Genomic DNA, 18472 nt, shown 5'->3' with positions numbered 1-18472 from the left:
ACCTGAGTTGAGATTAAGTGTTGGATGCTTAACAGCCTGAAGCGCCCTTCCATTTGATTTCTATAACTTCTATATCTTTGCTTAGATTTTCTATTTTTTCACTTGTTTCAAGAGAATTTGAAATTGATTGCTAAATTATTTTTCTAGCATCTGCTTTAAAATCCACATCAGATACTTCCAACATTGTATTCATCTCAGTATTGGCATCAGTTGATTGTCTTTTCTCATATAGATTCTGGTTTTCCTGGGGTTTGGTATGGTAAATAATTTTTGTTGTATTCTACACATTTGGTTATCATATTAGGAGACTCTTGATCATGTTTAATTCTTTTATTCTAGCAGGTAGTTTAATTATTTAGGTTTGGAGCATAGATTCTCACCAACTCTCAATGTTTCAATAAAAAGTTAGTTTTCAAGGTCCTTGCACCACTATTCTAGTCTTCTGGAGTTTCCTTTCAACTTCTGCTTCCTCTTATCTCCCATGTGAGAGTAGAATAGGCTTTTCTAGGCTGCTTTGTATTCCTGGGCCTTCCTCTGTGGAGGGGTGTAGTGGGCCTGAACCTATTAATGTCACTAGGTATATAAAGTTTGATGTTGTCCCTCTAGGTGTCAGTGTACAAGCTGGTGCCCTGGTTGGGAAGTGGGGTTTGGGATGACCAAGATTTTCTTGCTGTCACTGTTACTGGCAAAATGGATAGCCAGCCCTGTGTTGTGAAGCAGAAGGTTTCGGCTCCTCACTAGGCCTTTGTTTTGCTTTGTTCCCAGTATTTGGAGAGACAGAACAGACTTTTCTCAGGATTTCTTGTTTATGCCTATTGATGGTTTTAGATTGCAGGACTTTCTTTGTCCCCAGTTCAGAGTATGTGTGAGATGAAAAGAAAACTAGGAAACTCACCATATTGTCCTTTATTAATACTACCATTGCTCATAGCTCAAGTCCTTATAATTTATTATCTCCCATCATTTATCAGATGCCCGGGGCATTCACTATATGTAAGCAATTAGCTTCTCTCCTATGCATCTAGAACAGTATTACCTATGGATCACACTTGGAAGAATCACCAGACACACTCAAACAAATATGGGATATAGCATCACCATGGAAGTTCATCATCAGTTTCTACAGATAGAAATGAGACTAGGCTAAAGTTACCTGTGAAGTAACCATAACTCCACCCCTCTCACTGATCCATAACCTACAGAATGTGACATTAGACTTTAATTGACCTTACAGTGAAAGGATTGTATGATAAGATTTTACCTTAAGAAATATTTAAATCATGTCCTTAACAACCTAGCTTCATAATATTATTGTGAGGATATAGCAATATTTGGTACAGTCCCTGGTATATAGGACTTAGTAAATTATCAATTATCACTACTGCTCATTATTCATTAAGCAAATATTTTGAGAACCTAGTTGTGCCAGTGAAATTATAGAACATTTCAACTGGAATAAAAAGATAATGGTCTACTAAATAAGTAAATAAACAAAGTAATATCGAATAATATGAATTTACATACAGAGAATAGAGAGTGGAAGGCTACTTTGAGTTGTCATGGAAAGCCTCTCTGAGGAGAGGATTTTTAAGCTAAGATCTTAATGTTAACAAGGAACCAACCAAGAGAAAGGTCAAGGGAGAGTATTTCTCCCAGAAGGGACAACTGGAATAAAGACTATAAGAGCACCTTGGCACAGTCAAGAAACAGAAAGTCCAGGTGGATTCATTACAAATATCAGGGAAGCCACTAGAGAATTGTTATTATTGGAAAAACCTAATTCTAAGAGATTTATTCTAATAAATATAATAATAAACATAAGCATAGTTCCCTGATGATGAACACAATGTTCCTCTATAGAGTCTGACTGATAGATTCATTAATTTGCAGGCTTACCAAAACTCTATACTGGTTTTTATCTTAACAAAAATGTGGATCTGGGTTGCTCATTATAGTATCTGGCATAAGAAACAATTCATATAATTTTGGGGAATAGTCACTGATCATATTTTCTTCTATTTTAGTTCATGATAAAATGACTAACATGTTTTGAAGATTTGTTAGTACATTGGTGGATCTTTATTTCACTGGGAGCCTCCATGGAGATGTCAAGCATCTAAGATGCTTTGGGTATCTTTATCATATTACTAATGTATGAATGAGGACAGAAGGAAATAGTGTCCACCATAAAATAATACATACATGAAAGTAGTCCTAGACTCCTCTGCTTAACTTGCATTTTAATAAATTGTCATGGATAAATTAATTAGATGTAGTCCTCTTTTATGACAAGTAATATCTTTCTCTATGCCAATGATTTTAAAATAATAAACCAGGATTTTCCTAGAGTCCACAGATAGTTAGAAGGAGGCTTTAATTTATATCCAGGCCTCTCCTTTTTGTAAGATTTTATTATATTGCCTTTAAATTAAGAAATTCCTGAATAATTCATTTCATTCCAACCAGAAACATTCATGTATGCAGGCATAATATTTTCAAATTATAATTGTTCCACTGCTGAGCAGTCCTCTTGTTTTTTTCCAGATATGAATGAAGCACAAGCAGAGCACATTCTGAACAGCTGTAAGTTCGAGAATATCAGTGTAATGTTTGTAGATCAAATGCTAAAACTCAAAATAATGCTAGAGTTTCTCTAGTTCCATGTTTACTATTTTGCAAAAATATATATTTCTGAATAGATACATGACCTAATTTTCTATAAGGAAAAAAATACTATTAATAATTGGGAATATGTACATGGGCTCCTTAGAAATAACTTGTTATTCCTGATAGTAAGTTTCATTGATTACTTCTTTTAACAATTCCTTATCATTATTTTATTTTATTAAGATTTTATTTAAGATTTTAATTATTTATTCTTGAGAGACACTGAGAGAGAGAGAGGCAGAGACATAGGCAGAGGGAGAAGCAACCTCCATGCAGGTGGCCTGATGTGGGACTTGACCTGGGGACTCCAGGATCACGCCCTAAGCCAAAGGCAGACGCTCAACCACTGAGCTACCCAGGCCATCTCCCTTATCATCTTATCATATTTATTTTTATTTGGTTCACTTTGTTAAAGTAGAAAATTCTGCTTAGAATTAAATGACACCGGGGATCCCTGCGTGGAGCCTGCTTCTCCCTCTCCTCTCTCTCTCTCTATCATAAATAAATAAAAATAAATCTTTAAAAAAAAATTAAATGACACCCACTAATTTTAATTATGTGAATTTTGACAAAGTATAGTAGGATAATGGTTATAATATTAGACAAGTATTTTAAGTGTACAAATGATATTTTTCTGCAATTAATAGTGTACATTTGACACTCAAAATTGTCCTGGAATAAATTGCCGTAAATAATAAAATAACCTAAAATATATGAAAAAACAAATCTTAAGCTGAAGCGGCTTTAAATGTACCAAGGAGAATATTACATAGTTTATTTTAAAAAATTAATCATTTTTCAATTTGAATAATCATTCTATTATATAATTTTGATTAATTTTTTAAAGGCAAGGCAAACCTACAAATGTTTCCATCTTTAACTCTGTGTCAGATATGCCTACACATGTTTATAACTCTGTTTAAAAATAACCATCCTATAGCTACACTTGTTGCAAGCGTAGCATAATGTATAGAGAGGTTGAATCTCTATGTTGTACACCTAAAACTAATGTAACATTGTGTGTCAACTAAAATAAATGAATAAAATAAAATATATAAATAACTATCTTATTTCCTTCTGACAGGTTGTGGAAGAGGGAAGGAGTTTCCTTCCATGGAAAGAATTGCTGAGGGTTATCCTGCAAAAAAAGCTGATTGGCCATGGCAAGCCAGCCTGCAAATAGATGGCATTCATTTCTGTGGAGCTTCTTTGATCAGTGAGGAGTGGCTCCTGACTGCTGCTCATTGCTTTGATATGTAAGTCCTCAGTCTGTATCAACAGGATCACCAATTTCACTTCCTTTTCTCACCTCCATTTCCTATAACTGTCATCCCCTTTTCATTCGTTTTTTGTTTTTAAAGATTTTTAATTTATTTGAGAAAGAGAGATGAGAGAGAGCGCGAGCATAAGCAGGGGGAGGGGCAGACACCCCACTCAACAAGGGGATGGATGAGGGTCTCAATCTCAGGAACCCCTGGACCCTGAGATCATGATCTGAGGCAAAGGCAGATGCTTAACCAATTTTTAGCTAGCCAGGTACCTCTACTTTTTTCATTCTTTTATGAGCATCTAGGCCTCCCACTGGAACTCATGACTGTGAAGCAGGCTTAGGGACAAATGACAGATACTAAAGAGTAGCAGAAAAGTTAGAGAATCTTCAGCTCCAACTGAAAATATATTCTCCAGCAATCCTAACTTTAAGAACAAGTCAACACTGTCAAAAGTTAAACACAGTCACCAGTTTTCCTAAGATATATTGTAGATTAAAAAAAAAAAAACTCTTCTAATATAGTATCCTGACCCACAAACTTACATCAGATTATCCCATATGAATATATTTAGTGCTGCACTGTTATTATTATATCTTTTTTGAAGATTTAACATAAGGCATATGTGGAGATAATAAAGAGATAATAGCTCTAGTGAAATTCATATAATATAGGAAATATTCTAGGTAAAATGTTAACTAAAAAGAAAGGATGAGAAAACAATATATAATGTATGGCTCCAATGTGACACCTCTCCCTCTCCTTTTCCCTTCATTCCCTCTCTCTTTCTCCCTCCATAGCTATACAGATGTTTATATTACTGCATGCGTATGAGGGTATATATGTGTGTGGGCATGTACATATGTGGATACCTATGTCTAATTTTATTTATTTATCTTCAACTAATCTGTATTACTTTTATAATCAAAATAACAATAATATTGTTTCCTTTAGAAAATACAAACTCTTCCTCAAGAGGAGTAATTGAAGCTACCTTAGAATGGGGGTATTTGTATCTGCTAAATAAAGCAAAGCAGTCCTGGGGGGAGAAGCCTCAAATAAAGTGGGAAGACCCATCAACTATCACCTTAAACAATTTGTCCTTCTACTGCCCCTATGTCCCATGCTGATTCAGAGTCCTGGGCAACTTTGAATCAGCAATGAATCAACCCTAATCCTTTTCATCTGTGATCAGTTACAAAAACCCCAAACTCTGGACGGCTAGTTTTGGAACAACTCTCAGCCCTCCATTGATGAGAAGAAAGATACAATCAATTATCATTCACGAAAACTATGCTGCCCATAATCATGACGATGACATCGCTGTGGTGAAGCTCTCCACCCCAGTCCTATTTTCCAGTGATGTGGGCAGAGTCTGCCTCCCAGATGCTACTTTTGAAGTCTTGTCTCAGAGTCCAGTGTTTGTCACTGGATGGGGAGCATTAAAAGCTAATGGTGAGTATCTCAATAAAAAAAAAAAAAAAAAAAAGCCTAAGCAAAAAATGCAAACCCATCTTCCATTTGAATGGAGACATAAAGTAAGATTCAAAATCACAGTATTGAAAATAAGAGATGAAATCAAGATGTCCTATGAAAAGTATCACAAAACAACAAACAGAAAAACCCAGATATGGTGACTTATGAAAACTCTGGCTATAGCTGTTACACAGTATCTATGTTTAATGTCTTCTTTATGGGCTATTTTGGAAACTAGTTATAACTCTCTTTTCAAAAATTATTAAAGCATGTTTCTTCACATCCTTTCTTTTCTGTTGCTTTCTTTCTGAAACAGTATGTACTTCAAAATTCTGACATTGGGTGCGGGTTGTTATACTGTCATAATCTGAGAATTCTTTTCCTTGTCTCTGGGAGTCTGCTTTGTTCTATAGGGAATGGTAATGAGTACAAACGGGAATCAAATCCTTTGGGATTCGACAGTACCTATTGAAGGGAAGCAGATTCCTATAAAAATGAAATGGCAAAGACTTGGTAGATCAAGTACATAAATAAGACTACATTTTAGTAAGAGTCTGGAACAAGAATCAGAAATTCAGAGGCAGATGAAACTATATGTAAATTGTTTACCTAAGAAACAGATCATGTTTTATTAACAGCCCTTCTTCCTCTTCTCAATTGTCTTTGAACCTGTTGTAAACAGAATACCCATCTCCATATGAAGAACTAATACAGTCTTTAAAATAAAAGCTGTTAAGAGGTAATGAGGAGAACAGAATGATAAAAACATAAATACGCAATGAAAAGTACTTTTCATATATAACAAGTCAATAAATGTGTGGGTCATTAATAAAACATGATCTGTTCCTTATCTTGGTATTTATTACTTACCCTGGAATTAGTTCTGGATAGGCATTTGAGATCAAAGTAGACATGGTTCTTCTGATGAAGCAAGCGTATTCCATTTATTCAGCATTACAATGACTTTCTACGATACAACCTTGCTCTATACTGCTCTTCCTAAAGGATTCTCAATTCCCAGTATAGTTGTGTTCTTTTTAGAGTAATGTGGTAGATTTGCAGGTAAGGTAAGGTGAACTATCACAGATTATTCCAGGTGGTGAGAAATGCCCTGAGCTTAAATTTAATGTCATCTCCCATTTAGCTATGTGATCAATGAGTCATAACTGGGTAAATTTTGTTTTTCTCATCTGAAAAAGAGGATATTCGTATCTAACTTTGTTGGTTATTGCAAGGATTAAGTAAGACAGTGGAAGTAAATGTGCCAAAATGGTACCTAGCACATAGAAGGCATACAAGAAATATAACTTTAACCTTAGCATTGTCATTAAGCTCAGAGTCCTACAACTTCAAGACATATGCCTTATCACTGATCCATCATTTGTAAGATACAACAATTATCATAAGCAATAACATGAAAATTCTTCATCTACTTTTTTCTTCTTTAGGTCCCTTTCCCAATGCTCTGCGACAAGTCGAAGTAGAGATCATAAGTAACGATATATGTAATCAAGTTCATGTATATGGTGGTGCCGTATCATCAGGAATGATATGTGCTGGATTTTTAACAGGAAAACGAGATGCCTGTGAGGTAAGAATAGACGCAAATCCACAAAAGTGCATTTGTTGAATAGAGGTGGCGTTACTGACCATAGGCCAATGTCACTTCATATGACTCCATATAATTAAGTTGTGGAGGAGATAGGAGAATGTAAAGAGAGGGAATGGGAGACCTATAAGAAATGCTCCTCATTTAACATCCTATTATTGTTCAGAACCATATGTAAAAAATGACCATCAGTTGCAAATTAGGGCTTTGATTAGAGGGAAAAAAAATCCTAGAAGCAGATAGTATAAACCAAGCCAGAAAGGCACACAATCATTGCTTTAAGTCACAGTGATAACAATTGGGTATCTAATCCCTACTACATGTAAGGCACTATGGAATGGGGTCTGCAGATATCTCCATGGCCAAGAGACCACCATCATCTTACCAGTGCTTAATCCTTTGGGCTTTAGCAGTGTACATTCAGATAGAATTACACTATTAGGGAAAAATATATTTATCTACACTCACTCATATTAAAGTGTCACTTCACAAATTATATCTTAAAATTAACTAAATAAATAGCATTTTCCCAAACCATACAAAACATTAATTTTAAGTATTCAGCATTTAAGGAGAATATCAGTTTTAAAGTCAGGGCACTTAAAAGACTAAAAATAAGTAACTAAAATACTAAAGATTTTGACTTGGGGTCCAACCGTTTAGCAGTTCTTAAAAGATTAGGAAATGTTTGACAATTTGATACGTACACCTGTGTTTCCTAAATGTATAGGTGGCACTATTGATCTGCCATTGGCTGTCTGTAATGCGATATAATAAACATTCATTCACTTATTCATTCAGGGTTTTTTTTTTTCATTTTTTTGTAAGTTGCAAGGTAATGTGGCAATTACTGAAGGAAACATAAACATAAAAAAAAAACCTATGTTGAATTCACAATGGATTTACATTCTAGTAATGTAGCACACAAGTAACAAAAAGAACAAAAAACCTAGGATTTGGCTACATATTCTAGAATATCAGATCTCCTTCCACTCACTTTACTTCCTGAGGAAAAGCAGAAACAACAGGGTGGTCCATGATACAACTGGATCACATTACATCTGAGCAGGAATATAAATTTACACAAGAGCAGATGTTCTCTTCCATTGGTCTGTGCTTCCTTGCTTCCTTCATCAGTAGCAAAGTAAAATACGGAGGACCTAAATGAGATGTCATCCTACAGGAAAGGAGCTGAAGAGCATTGTGTTTAGTAGACCAGAGTTTTCATACTCTGTCCCCTGAGCTCTAAAGTGTACTAAGAAGCATGGAAAGGGAAGGGAAGAGAACTAAAGGCACAAGACTCTAGGACCCCTGGCCTGCTTCAAACAGGATCATTTAAAAAAAAATAAAAAACAGGATCATTTTTTTAAATATAAAATAAGTCTATAAGGGGCTTCCATATAATGCTTCATTCGAATGAATAGGTTCATTGCTAAAAAATAATTTCAAAAATTATTAATCTAAACCTTAGGTTAAAGATATCAGGGAAGTCCTCAAGATTCACACACTTCAAACCAGTTCTCTAGGGCTAGGGATTAAGTCTTCATTTGGAAACAAAAGCCTGTCTGTAATAAATAATGCACTTTGCCTGGGGTGCCTTTTGCATTTATCTTTCTCCTTTCAAACCTATTGCTGAACAACAGTATAACATCCAGGACAGTTTCCTATCGACTAGTGTGAATGGAATAGCGTGCAGTTCAAATTTAAAGTAAGTGATTATATCTAGCTAACAGGACAGGAGGTGACATATAGTTGAGCCTTGAAGTCATTTATGTAAGAATTGTATGCCTGGACTTAGGTTCAGTTTGTGCTTCCTGTTTAGAAAGAGCAAAACTAAAATCTACACAAAGAGAAAACTTAACTTTATTCACACTACCCTCCAAATGAAGACATCAACACAGATAAGCAAAAGTAGTAAGATAAAAAAAGAGTTGTAAGTGATATACTCTATTGTTACATTAATATTGATGGCAAGTAAAAATAGAATTCATTTTATACATTCAATTTAAAATATTAATTTAGTAGATATTCACAGGCTCATTAATTTGCATTTTTTACTCCTCTTAATTTATTACATTGTGTACATTTCTTCTTCTCTAGGGTGATTCTGGAGGACCTCTTGTTATAGCTCGTGATAGAAGCATCTGGTATCTTATTGGAATAGTAAGCTGGGGAATAGACTGTGGAAAAAAGAACAAGCCTGGACTTTACACCAGAGTAACTCGTTATCGGGACTGGATTAAATCTAAAACCAACATCTAATGCAACAATCACCTCTACATCCGCAGTGTAAATGAGGTCTCTAGGAAATTGTGTTTAGTATGTGTTGCCATGTATACTGTCATTGAGTTCAAGATGCAAATAAGCGTAATCTGACAACACGCCTCTTAAACATGAGAAAAGCAGACATTCTTTTACATCATTTGAAGTGTTTTGCTAACCATGAGCGTACAAGATACTGTCAACTCCACAAATATCTGCCCACTGCTGCTAAGTGTCTCTCATTATCTCCTTGCTCATCTTCCTGTTCCTACTACATACTTCTTTTTTTAGAATAATCCCATTTAATCAGACAAATACCCACTGGCTAAACATTCTCTATTTTTCTCCCTGACGGGGCATGTTACCCTTCCCTGACTCCACAGTTTTTAACTTCTCCACTAAATAATCCTCATTAAGAATCTGTAGGCTCATGGTACTAGACAAATCAAGGTAATTCGTTTTGGCAAATGCTAACACAAATGTGGTGGGGCACTAGATGGGAACCTGGGACTTACAAGATGGCACTACTATGAGTCCTTCCCTTTAGTCCTCAGATGCACACGTACCTCTCTTTGAAACATGAAGAACATTGACTTTTACATTTACACCCAATAGTACAGATTTTAAACTCTTTAAACTACTACCTAATATATACCTTGAAACAATGAATACATCTGTAGACCAGACAGCAAAACTGGAAACAATGCCTAGCACAGGGTTCTGTTCGACGCTACCCCAAAATGCTTTTTTGATATTTAGGGGAAAAAAAAAACAAAATTTCTTGTCCTTATTGTTAGGTGGAAACAAGAAGAGAAAAAGGACTCCTCGAGAAGGAGCTACTTTCCATCTCTAAAAATGAGAGAAGTTCCAAACCTAATGTAAATTTACTTTCCACTTCTGTTTTATTATATCTTAATGCATTTTATTTTCTAAATGGTTTTATTTTCAAACAACTTCAGAACACGTAAGGAACCCACAGAATTAGAAATCAGTATAAATTACGTATTTGTAAATAACTTGAGAAGCCAGTATAAAATTAGACATCCACAAACAATTTGATACAAGATTTTGAAAAAGACCTTATTGTCTAATATTTAAATTTCCTATTAAGAAAGTGCTGGCATTCTTTGACGTATGGTATTTTTAGAGAATATTCAAATAATTTAGAAAGTCTCTGGAGAGATTTAACTTGTATGATAAAACAGTCATTTTCATATGTATTTAAGTGTATATTTTGTGACACTGTATATGACTATGGACTAGTATGGAACAAAACTCAAACCTCTTCTGTGCTTCTAAATCCTTGCTCCCCCCTCTCCATCATGATTAATTTGGCTAATGAAATAACTGCTGCGCTAAGATTTTCTTCTGAGTTTTATATCAGCTGAGAGTCTCTCTTGTCCCACATACATAATATTATATTGTATACATTAAAATATATTTATAATAATAAACTCAAACTAATTTTCTTTGAATCATGACTATATTGCATTATACTTTTTCAACTTTTGCCCTACTGACATTAGTCAAAGATAATTCTTTATTGTGAGGGAATGTGGCAGCTATCCTGTGAATCATAGAATATTTAGCTACATTTCTTACAGCTATACACTGTGCCAGTAGTAATCCCCACCAAGTTGTAACAACCATAAACGTATCCAGATATTGTCAAATGTCTACCAGGGGGGCAAAATCACCCCCTAAGAACCACTGCCATTGTATCAACAGTCAGAGGAAAAAATCATTATTAAAAACCTTACAACCACAATTTCCTTACATGGAATGTCTGAGAATATCTTTCTTCTCCCCCCACCTTTTTTTATAATGTTGATGTGTTGAGAGTTCTAAAAGATCGTCCATCATGATCACACTTATATCTAAACAATCCTAGCCAAATTAAGATCATTTGGAAACTGAACCTGTTTGGGAGGCTGTTTATACAGATCTATTGAGATAGAAATCTATCTATAGGTAGATCTCAATTGATGTGTATGGATATATAGGAATCTATATAAATTTCTCTCTAGAGATTTGTCAAATATCTAAATCCTGCATAATCATACCATGTATATTCTATTTAATATTCTCAGAATGTATAAATAGATACTGCCGGGAAAGAGATTTACATATTCAGCTAAGGCAGAATGGCTCAGTCAGTCCTCCACTAGCACTGCAGAGTGGAGAATAGGAAGTGGATGGCATCACATCCACTAAAAACTGAACTATCCGATATGGTAGTCACCAGCCAAGGGACTATTTAGATTTAAATTCATTAAAATTAAATACAATTAAAGTTCATTTCCTCAGTCATACTAATATCATTTCTAATATAAAATAGCCCCATGAGGCTAATGGCTACCATATTGGGCAGCACCGATATACATTATTTCCATCATCATCAAAGTTCTATGGACATCACTGGCCTAGAGCACTGTATAAACACATAAACCACATACTCATTCATCTAACAAACATTTCTGGAACCTCTTGTGTCAGACATTGGATATTCTAGACATTGGGTATGCAATTGTATATAAAACTAAGTTCTGAGCAGCCTGGGTGGCTTAGTGGTTTAGCGCCGCCTTCTGCCCAGGGCATGATCCTGGGGACCAGGGATCGAGTCCCACGTCAGGTTCCCTGCATGGAGCCTTCTTCTCCCTCTGCCTGTGTCTCTGCCTCTCTCTCTATATGTCTCTCGTGAATAAATAAATAAAATCTTTAAAAAAAATAAAACAAAGTCCTGTTCTCAAGACCATATAAAGAGGTAAAAGTATCTTTGGTAATGGCTCTTGAAAATAGCAAAGCCTTTGGGGAGTATGGCTGGCCATGTACAGCATGATGACTTCTAGACTCTTCTTCCAGTGTCATTGGCTCACTAGTAGAGAGTGTTCTCTGTATAAGCTATATCAGGCCCACCAGAGACCCACAGGTAGACTGAAGTGGTCACAAATGGGTATGGGTTTTTAACCTTCCTTAGACAAGGATCCCAGCACTTCCTCAAGCAATGGTATATTAAAGAATCAAAAATAGTTTTCTGGTGCTTTTTAAGTCAACAGAGAATTTCTTATTACCCAGGAAACTGTATTAATGGTAACCAAACAAAAGAGTAGCAAATAATAGAGGAGCATCAGAGTAACTTAGTCACACAGATTAAAAATGGAAAAAATATGTTAAGCAAGAAGCCAACCCAAGTAAAACGGGACTGGATTGCACAATCTGTCAGTATTGTTTCATTGTAGATAAATCCAAGAAATGTAGAAACAACAGATCACTATGATCCAAATCCATGTTTATTAAAAACACTGTAAGGCACAAAGAAACATAGATCAAATGTGTTACTATGCTGCCATCTCCTGGTCTACATAATTTTTAAATATACTTTATTGTAATTGCAATTCAAGCTCTAAAGTTACACAAGCTATTTTCCAACATAGAGTAGAATATAGAAAAATCTGGCAATCTCTCCCCAATTTTCTCCCGAGGTAATAGAAGTTTAAATTTTTGTATATCCTATAATATTGTTCTATTTCTACAAATATAAAGAAATATGTTTATTCACTTATAAAGGGCCTACCCACTTTTTAAAAAATGATTGTGTCATTTAATATGCACACACATATATTTGCATATATTTACATGCACTACATATATACATATACGCACAAACATATTCATTTCCTCAAAAAGAGGAAAAAAATATATAGTATCTGAGCTTTTGTTTCCACCAAAACAATAAACTAGCATAGGATACTTATTCCTTCCAAATCAACCAGATCAGATAAGCTTTAGAAGAAAGAGGCAAACATGGATTCCTGGCCAGGAAATAATAATAAAAGTAAGAGGCTAGGACACTGGGCCCTCTTGAATTGAATTATGGAGGGAGCATAGGTGTCTCAGAGTGGAATGAGAGAATAGTTGAAAAACATGTTTTAAGTTATAGTCTTGCGGCCCCCAACCACCCTGCCTGCCCTGTACTGCCTTAACAATGCATTCACTTGGGCGCCTGGGTGGCTCAGTCAGTTAAGCATCTGCCTTTGGCTCAGGTCATGATTTTGGGGTCCTGGGATCAAGCCCCGCATTGGGATCCCTGCTCAGTGAGGAGTCTGCTTCTTCTTCTCCCTCTGCCACTCCCCCACCCTCTGCTTGTGCTCATTCTATCATAAATAAATAAATAAAAATAAATTAATAAATAAATACGTATCTTTTTAAAAAATCAAATAAAAACCTTTTAAAAACAATGCATTCACTTGCCTTTCTTTAGAGAGAGAGAGAGAGAGAGAGAGAGAAAGCATGGGGTCGTGGAAGAGAGGGGAAAAGGGAAAAGCAGGCTCCCCGCTGAGGAGGGACCCCCAATGCCACCCTCAATTCCCTCTCAGGACCCTGGAATCATGACCTGAGCAGAAGGATCTTGAGATCATGACTGAGCCACCCAGGTGCCCCACATTCACCTGCCTTTCATTCCAGAAACTAATCACAGCAATCCACACTACCAATTTTGAGAGTATCAGGGCAAGCACTTACTAAGAGGAGAGATCTCTAGAAAAAGTGGGATCAGTTTTGTAATTTCCCCTGAGCACAAAAAGGACAAAAATATCAATCGAAGAAAAATATTCACTCAAGGCAGGCATATTGCTATTGCCTCCTTATATAGTCCTCATGTGCTATAAGAGCTTTTATCACGTAATAGCACAATAGGAGACACTAGGAGAGTAGCATGCCAATTTAAATTACATTGACAACCTTTTCTTAGTAAGAATATTTTGTGACAGATCCCAACTTTATTTTTTTAAAGATGTTATTTATTCATGAGAGACACACAGAGAGAGGCAGAGACACAGGCAGAGGGAGAAGCAGGCTCCCTGTGGGGATCCCGATGTGGGACTTGATCACAGGATGCCAGGATCACGCCCTGAGCTGAAGGCAGTCGCTCAGCTGCTGAGCCACCCAAGCATCCCAAATTCTAACTTTAAAAGTATAGGTTTGGGCATGAACTACTGTATACAATTTTTTGACATAGTGAATTACTGAAATCTATTTTTAAGGGCCAGATTTGTATCAAGAGCCATTCATATAGTAGATCTAACTGATAGAGATCAGGGCCTTTTTGAATCAGAGACACCTGAAGGGGGAAATGCCATCTTTACCACATTCAAAGGAGAGATTAGGCAAATTATTTAACATCTATGAGCTTCAGTTTCTATTTCTGTAAAATGGGTTTCATCTGTACCCCAAAGGAGAGTTGTTAAACATTAAACATTGATGATAATGTCCGGCTTTTGACAAGTACTGTTGATTTATAATTATTATAGTCTAACTAAATGGTTTTACTATTTTGATCATAGATTTGTATTGAAGCATAATTTATATTCAGTAAAATACACCCTCTACAGTGAGTAGTTGAGTAAATTTTGACAAATATATACAGCCTTAGAACCACCCCACAAACATAAAACACTTTCATCATCTCCAAAACTCCCTTGTAGTGAATGCTCTCCTGGCACTACCAGATTCTGCAAACTCTGATTTTTGTGTTTATAAAGCTGGGCCTTTTCTGGAATAGCATATTCATGGAATCACACCCCATGCCTCCTTTTGAGTCTGGGTTCTTTTATCAGCGTAATGGTTTTGAGGTCATCTCATTTAATTTGCATATACATTGCCATTCTCAAAGAAGAAAAATTATATTAAAAAAAGTTAAATAACTTAAAATTATAGTTAGCGAGATAGAAATCTGGCCCCAGCTTCACTTGTTTCAAGCTGTGTGTTTCACGTCTGCTATGTCATCTTGCCTTCCGTTAGCCTATTATAGCTTATTACACACTCCCACGATCAGTTCTGGAATTTATCTTCACATCCAGCCACTATTCCTCCACCTTCCTGTAAACAAAGACCGGGAAAGCTAACAAGCCAGATGACATCAGGGCACAAAGGGGAGGTCTGAGCAAACTGCCAGGTTTTGCCGTGCAGATGCCCAGAGTAGGTCACCATTTTATCTTAATACAGTTCACTATTCAGTTCTTACATGTATTTGTCACACAGTTTGGGGAACATTTTACATTACTCTTTCATTTAATTCCTACAATAGTCTGGAGAGATATCATTAATCCTGTGTACAGCTGAGGAAGCTAAGATGCAGAAAGGCCAAGCAGCAGCTATGTTCGAGGAGCCAGGATTTACAGGCAGGTGTATCTCTCTCCAAAGTCTGGGCTTTGTTTACCAGGCCTTCTGCTACCCACAATGGAAGCTGCCATTTATTATTAGACAGTATGCTGGGCAGTTTTATAGACACCAAGTCATTTAATTCTGATGAAGGTCCTGCACATACATGGTATCAGCTCATTTCAAAAAGGAGGAAATTGATGCTCAAAAGGCTTAAGTAGTCTGTGCAAAAGGTTCCCATAACCACCAAGGAATCAGAATTCCATTCTAAGAGTGTGTGCCATGGTTCACGAGTCCATGGAGCACTGTGTCGGAGGAAAAGGAGGGAAAAAATGGAAGGGAAAAACGTAAGTATCTATGAGTGTATAGTTCAATAGAATCAGCTTCACTAAGTGTTTCTCTGTTAAATAGTAAGACAGCATAAGAAAATAAATTAAGGTCCTAATACTAAAAGTTAACATTTCTGGGAGCACCTGGTTGGCTCAGTTGGTTGAGTGTCTGACCCTTGATCTCAGCTCAGGTCTTGATCTCAGGGTCGCGAGTTCAAGCCCCGCATTAATATTTCTGTAGTGTTTCCACTGCACAAGGCACCACTCTAAGCATTTTACATATATTAACATGTTTACATTACAGAAAACCTTATAAGGTTGTCACTAGTATGGTTCCATCTTACAGACATGAAAACTGCTAAGATTTGAACCTCACTTCTGATTCAAGAGTCTATGCACTTAAAGCATTCTACGGTTCTAAGGCTATTTTGAGTGTACTTTTCCTAAGTGTTAGAAGCAATAACCACTGAAAATCTTCATTTAAGATAGTGTTTCCCTGGGGTCCCTGGATGGGTCAGACATTAAACCACTGTTTCTTATCTCAGTTCAGGTCATTTGTTTCCCAATCTTTTTATTTTCTTCTTTCTGGTAAATGTCTCTCTCTTGCGTGTGCTCTCTCTATATATACATTTATTATGTGTGTGTGTGTGTGTGTGTGTGTACACACACACACACACACAGAGTAAATATATTTGAAATTTGTATTACTTAGATATGAATTGTAGCAGGTGTATTTATTACATTAAGCAATTTTGGGGGAAAGTCTGGTGTGGTATGATTTTATTTGTACGTACTCTCAGAAGTAGATATTTTTTAAAAGAAAAATAATTACATTCATTAATAAATTCACGGGACGTTTGGGTGGCTCAGTGCTTGAGCATCTGCCTTTGGCCCGGGTCCTGATCCCATGATCCCTGGAGTCCCACTCCTTGCGAGGAGCCTGCTTCTCCCTCTGCCTATGTCTCTGCCTCTCTCTGTGTTTCTCTCCTGAATAAATAAATAAAATCTTTAAAAAAATAAAAATAAAATAAATTTATTATACTCCTTGGATACATGGAGATAACTATTCAACAAAAAATTAAAACCTATTTCTTGAATTACATTATGACTCTAGGTTTTAAGGATACCTATTGTGTGTTTTTTTTTTTTTAAGATTTTATTTATTTATTCATGAGAGACACAGAGAGAGAGAGAGGCAGAGAGACACAGGCAGAGGGAGAAGCAGGCTCCATGCAGGGAGCCCGATGTGGGACTTGATCCCGGATCAAGCCACCCGGGCTGCCCACCTATTGTTTTTATTAAGAGCTTTTAATGTGAAGGCTTCTTTAACATACTTATATATCTACCAATAATCTTCTTTAAACTCTTAATCCTAGTGCATTCCTAAAGTATTTCTCATTCAAATCCTCACAACCAGTTTCTTTTCCTTTAACGAAATTAGTCAATACGAAAAAAATATGTTGCTTTCTTGTTGGAACTATACTATCTCTAGGCTGTTTTCTTCAAGCCATTCTATGGGTTGAAGTTTCTCTGTTCAGACTTGTCTAACTAGTTTCATTTCAATTATTTGTAATTTGTTTTAATTTCTTTCAGCCGTGGACCTCTAATACATCTAGACATGGCATGCAGTTGATTAGAAAGTCAAGCTCAGGGGGGTCAGACCTTCAAGATCATATTCTTCCTCCTGCAGATGATGTATCGGTAAGTTCAGTTTCATTTAGCAAATGGCTTGTTTGCTCTACTGTCCGTGGCTAGATTTTCAATATGTCAGAGCACTGCCTGTGAGGTGTCCTCAATGGATTCATTCTGCATGGGTCCTGTGAGATTTCTGGAATTATTATAACAGCTGCATTAATTAATCTCTAGATGAAATCAATATTTTTGTATTAAAAATCATTCTTATTATTTCATGTTGCCAAGTTCAACAGCTGGATTTTGGAAGTTATTGAAAAACCATATTGCCTTATGTTCTGATTGATTCTGGCTTTGGGAGGTTGGGAAAGATGTTCATTTGTTTTAAGCACAGCATCCTTTAAGAAATCTGACTGAAGGGGGGATCCCTGGGTGGTGCAGCAGTTTAGCGCCTGCCTTCAGCCCAGGGCGTGATCCTGGAGTCCTGGGATCATGTCCCACATTGGGCTCCCTACATGGAGCCTGCTTCTCCCTCTGCCTGTGTCTCTGCCTGTCTCTCTCCCCCACCCCCCGTGTCTTTCATTAATAAGTAAATAAAAATCTTTTTTAAAAGTGTTAAAAAAAAGAAATCTGACTTAATTTAGCTTCTATAGCATTTCTCTTTTGTTACTTTTCGTTATACCTTATAGTCAGTCCTGGGAACTAACATGGATTGGGAGGTCCGTAGCTGCAGAGACACCTGCCTTCCTCATAGAAATCCCAGGATTCCTGTGGGAAGAAGGGAAACAGGAGATCCAGACTGGGGAAAGCCTGTTTACTTTCTAAAATTTTAATTTTAAATATTAAAGAAAAAAATCTCAATTATTTCAAGGTCTTTTCTTTCTAAAAGGGGTTTGCTACATGCAAAGGAGAGGGAAAATAATATTCTTTAGGATAACTTTATATGCAATTAAAATAGCGATTTTAAACATCCATGATGACAATAATACCTCATTATTGCTTAGATTTATGCCACTTTCAAAACATTTTTACATACATTATTTCATTTGATAGTCAAGACACCCTTGTGA

At 36.2% G+C, this 18472-nt stretch overlaps 2 protein-coding genes across 2 annotated transcripts in view; both read left to right on the top strand.

The window, feature by feature from the left end:
* LOC112652165 (transmembrane protease serine 11G-like) overlaps positions 1–11050 on the top strand; it is a 48268-nt gene extending 37218 nt beyond the window's left edge. Inside the window, exons 6-10 of the mRNA XM_035703602.2 lie at positions 2545–2583; positions 3752–3923; positions 5131–5390; positions 6860–7002; positions 9121–11050. Coding sequence (XP_035559495.2) covers positions 2545–2583; positions 3752–3923; positions 5131–5390; positions 6860–7002; positions 9121–9282 — 776 coding nt within the window. The 3' untranslated portion in view covers positions 9283–11050. The remainder of the gene's footprint in view (positions 1–2544; positions 2584–3751; positions 3924–5130; positions 5391–6859; positions 7003–9120) is intronic.
* A 5932-nt stretch (positions 11051–16982) lies between these two features.
* TMPRSS11A (transmembrane serine protease 11A) overlaps positions 16983–18472 on the top strand; it is a 50317-nt gene continuing 48827 nt past the window's right edge. Inside the window, exons 1-2 of the mRNA XM_049093013.1 lie at positions 16983–17083; positions 17364–17471. Of these exons, the coding sequence (XP_048948970.1) occupies positions 17461–17471 (11 nt within the window). The 5' untranslated portion in view covers positions 16983–17083; positions 17364–17460. The remainder of the gene's footprint in view (positions 17084–17363; positions 17472–18472) is intronic.

This window comes from Canis lupus, chromosome 13 (genome assembly GCF_003254725.2).
Source record: "Canis lupus dingo isolate Sandy chromosome 13, ASM325472v2, whole genome shotgun sequence".
NCBI lineage: Eukaryota > Metazoa > Chordata > Mammalia > Carnivora > Canidae > Canis > Canis lupus.
Note: the sequence above shows the minus strand (reverse complement) of the source record. Positions and strands in the feature narration are given on the sequence as shown.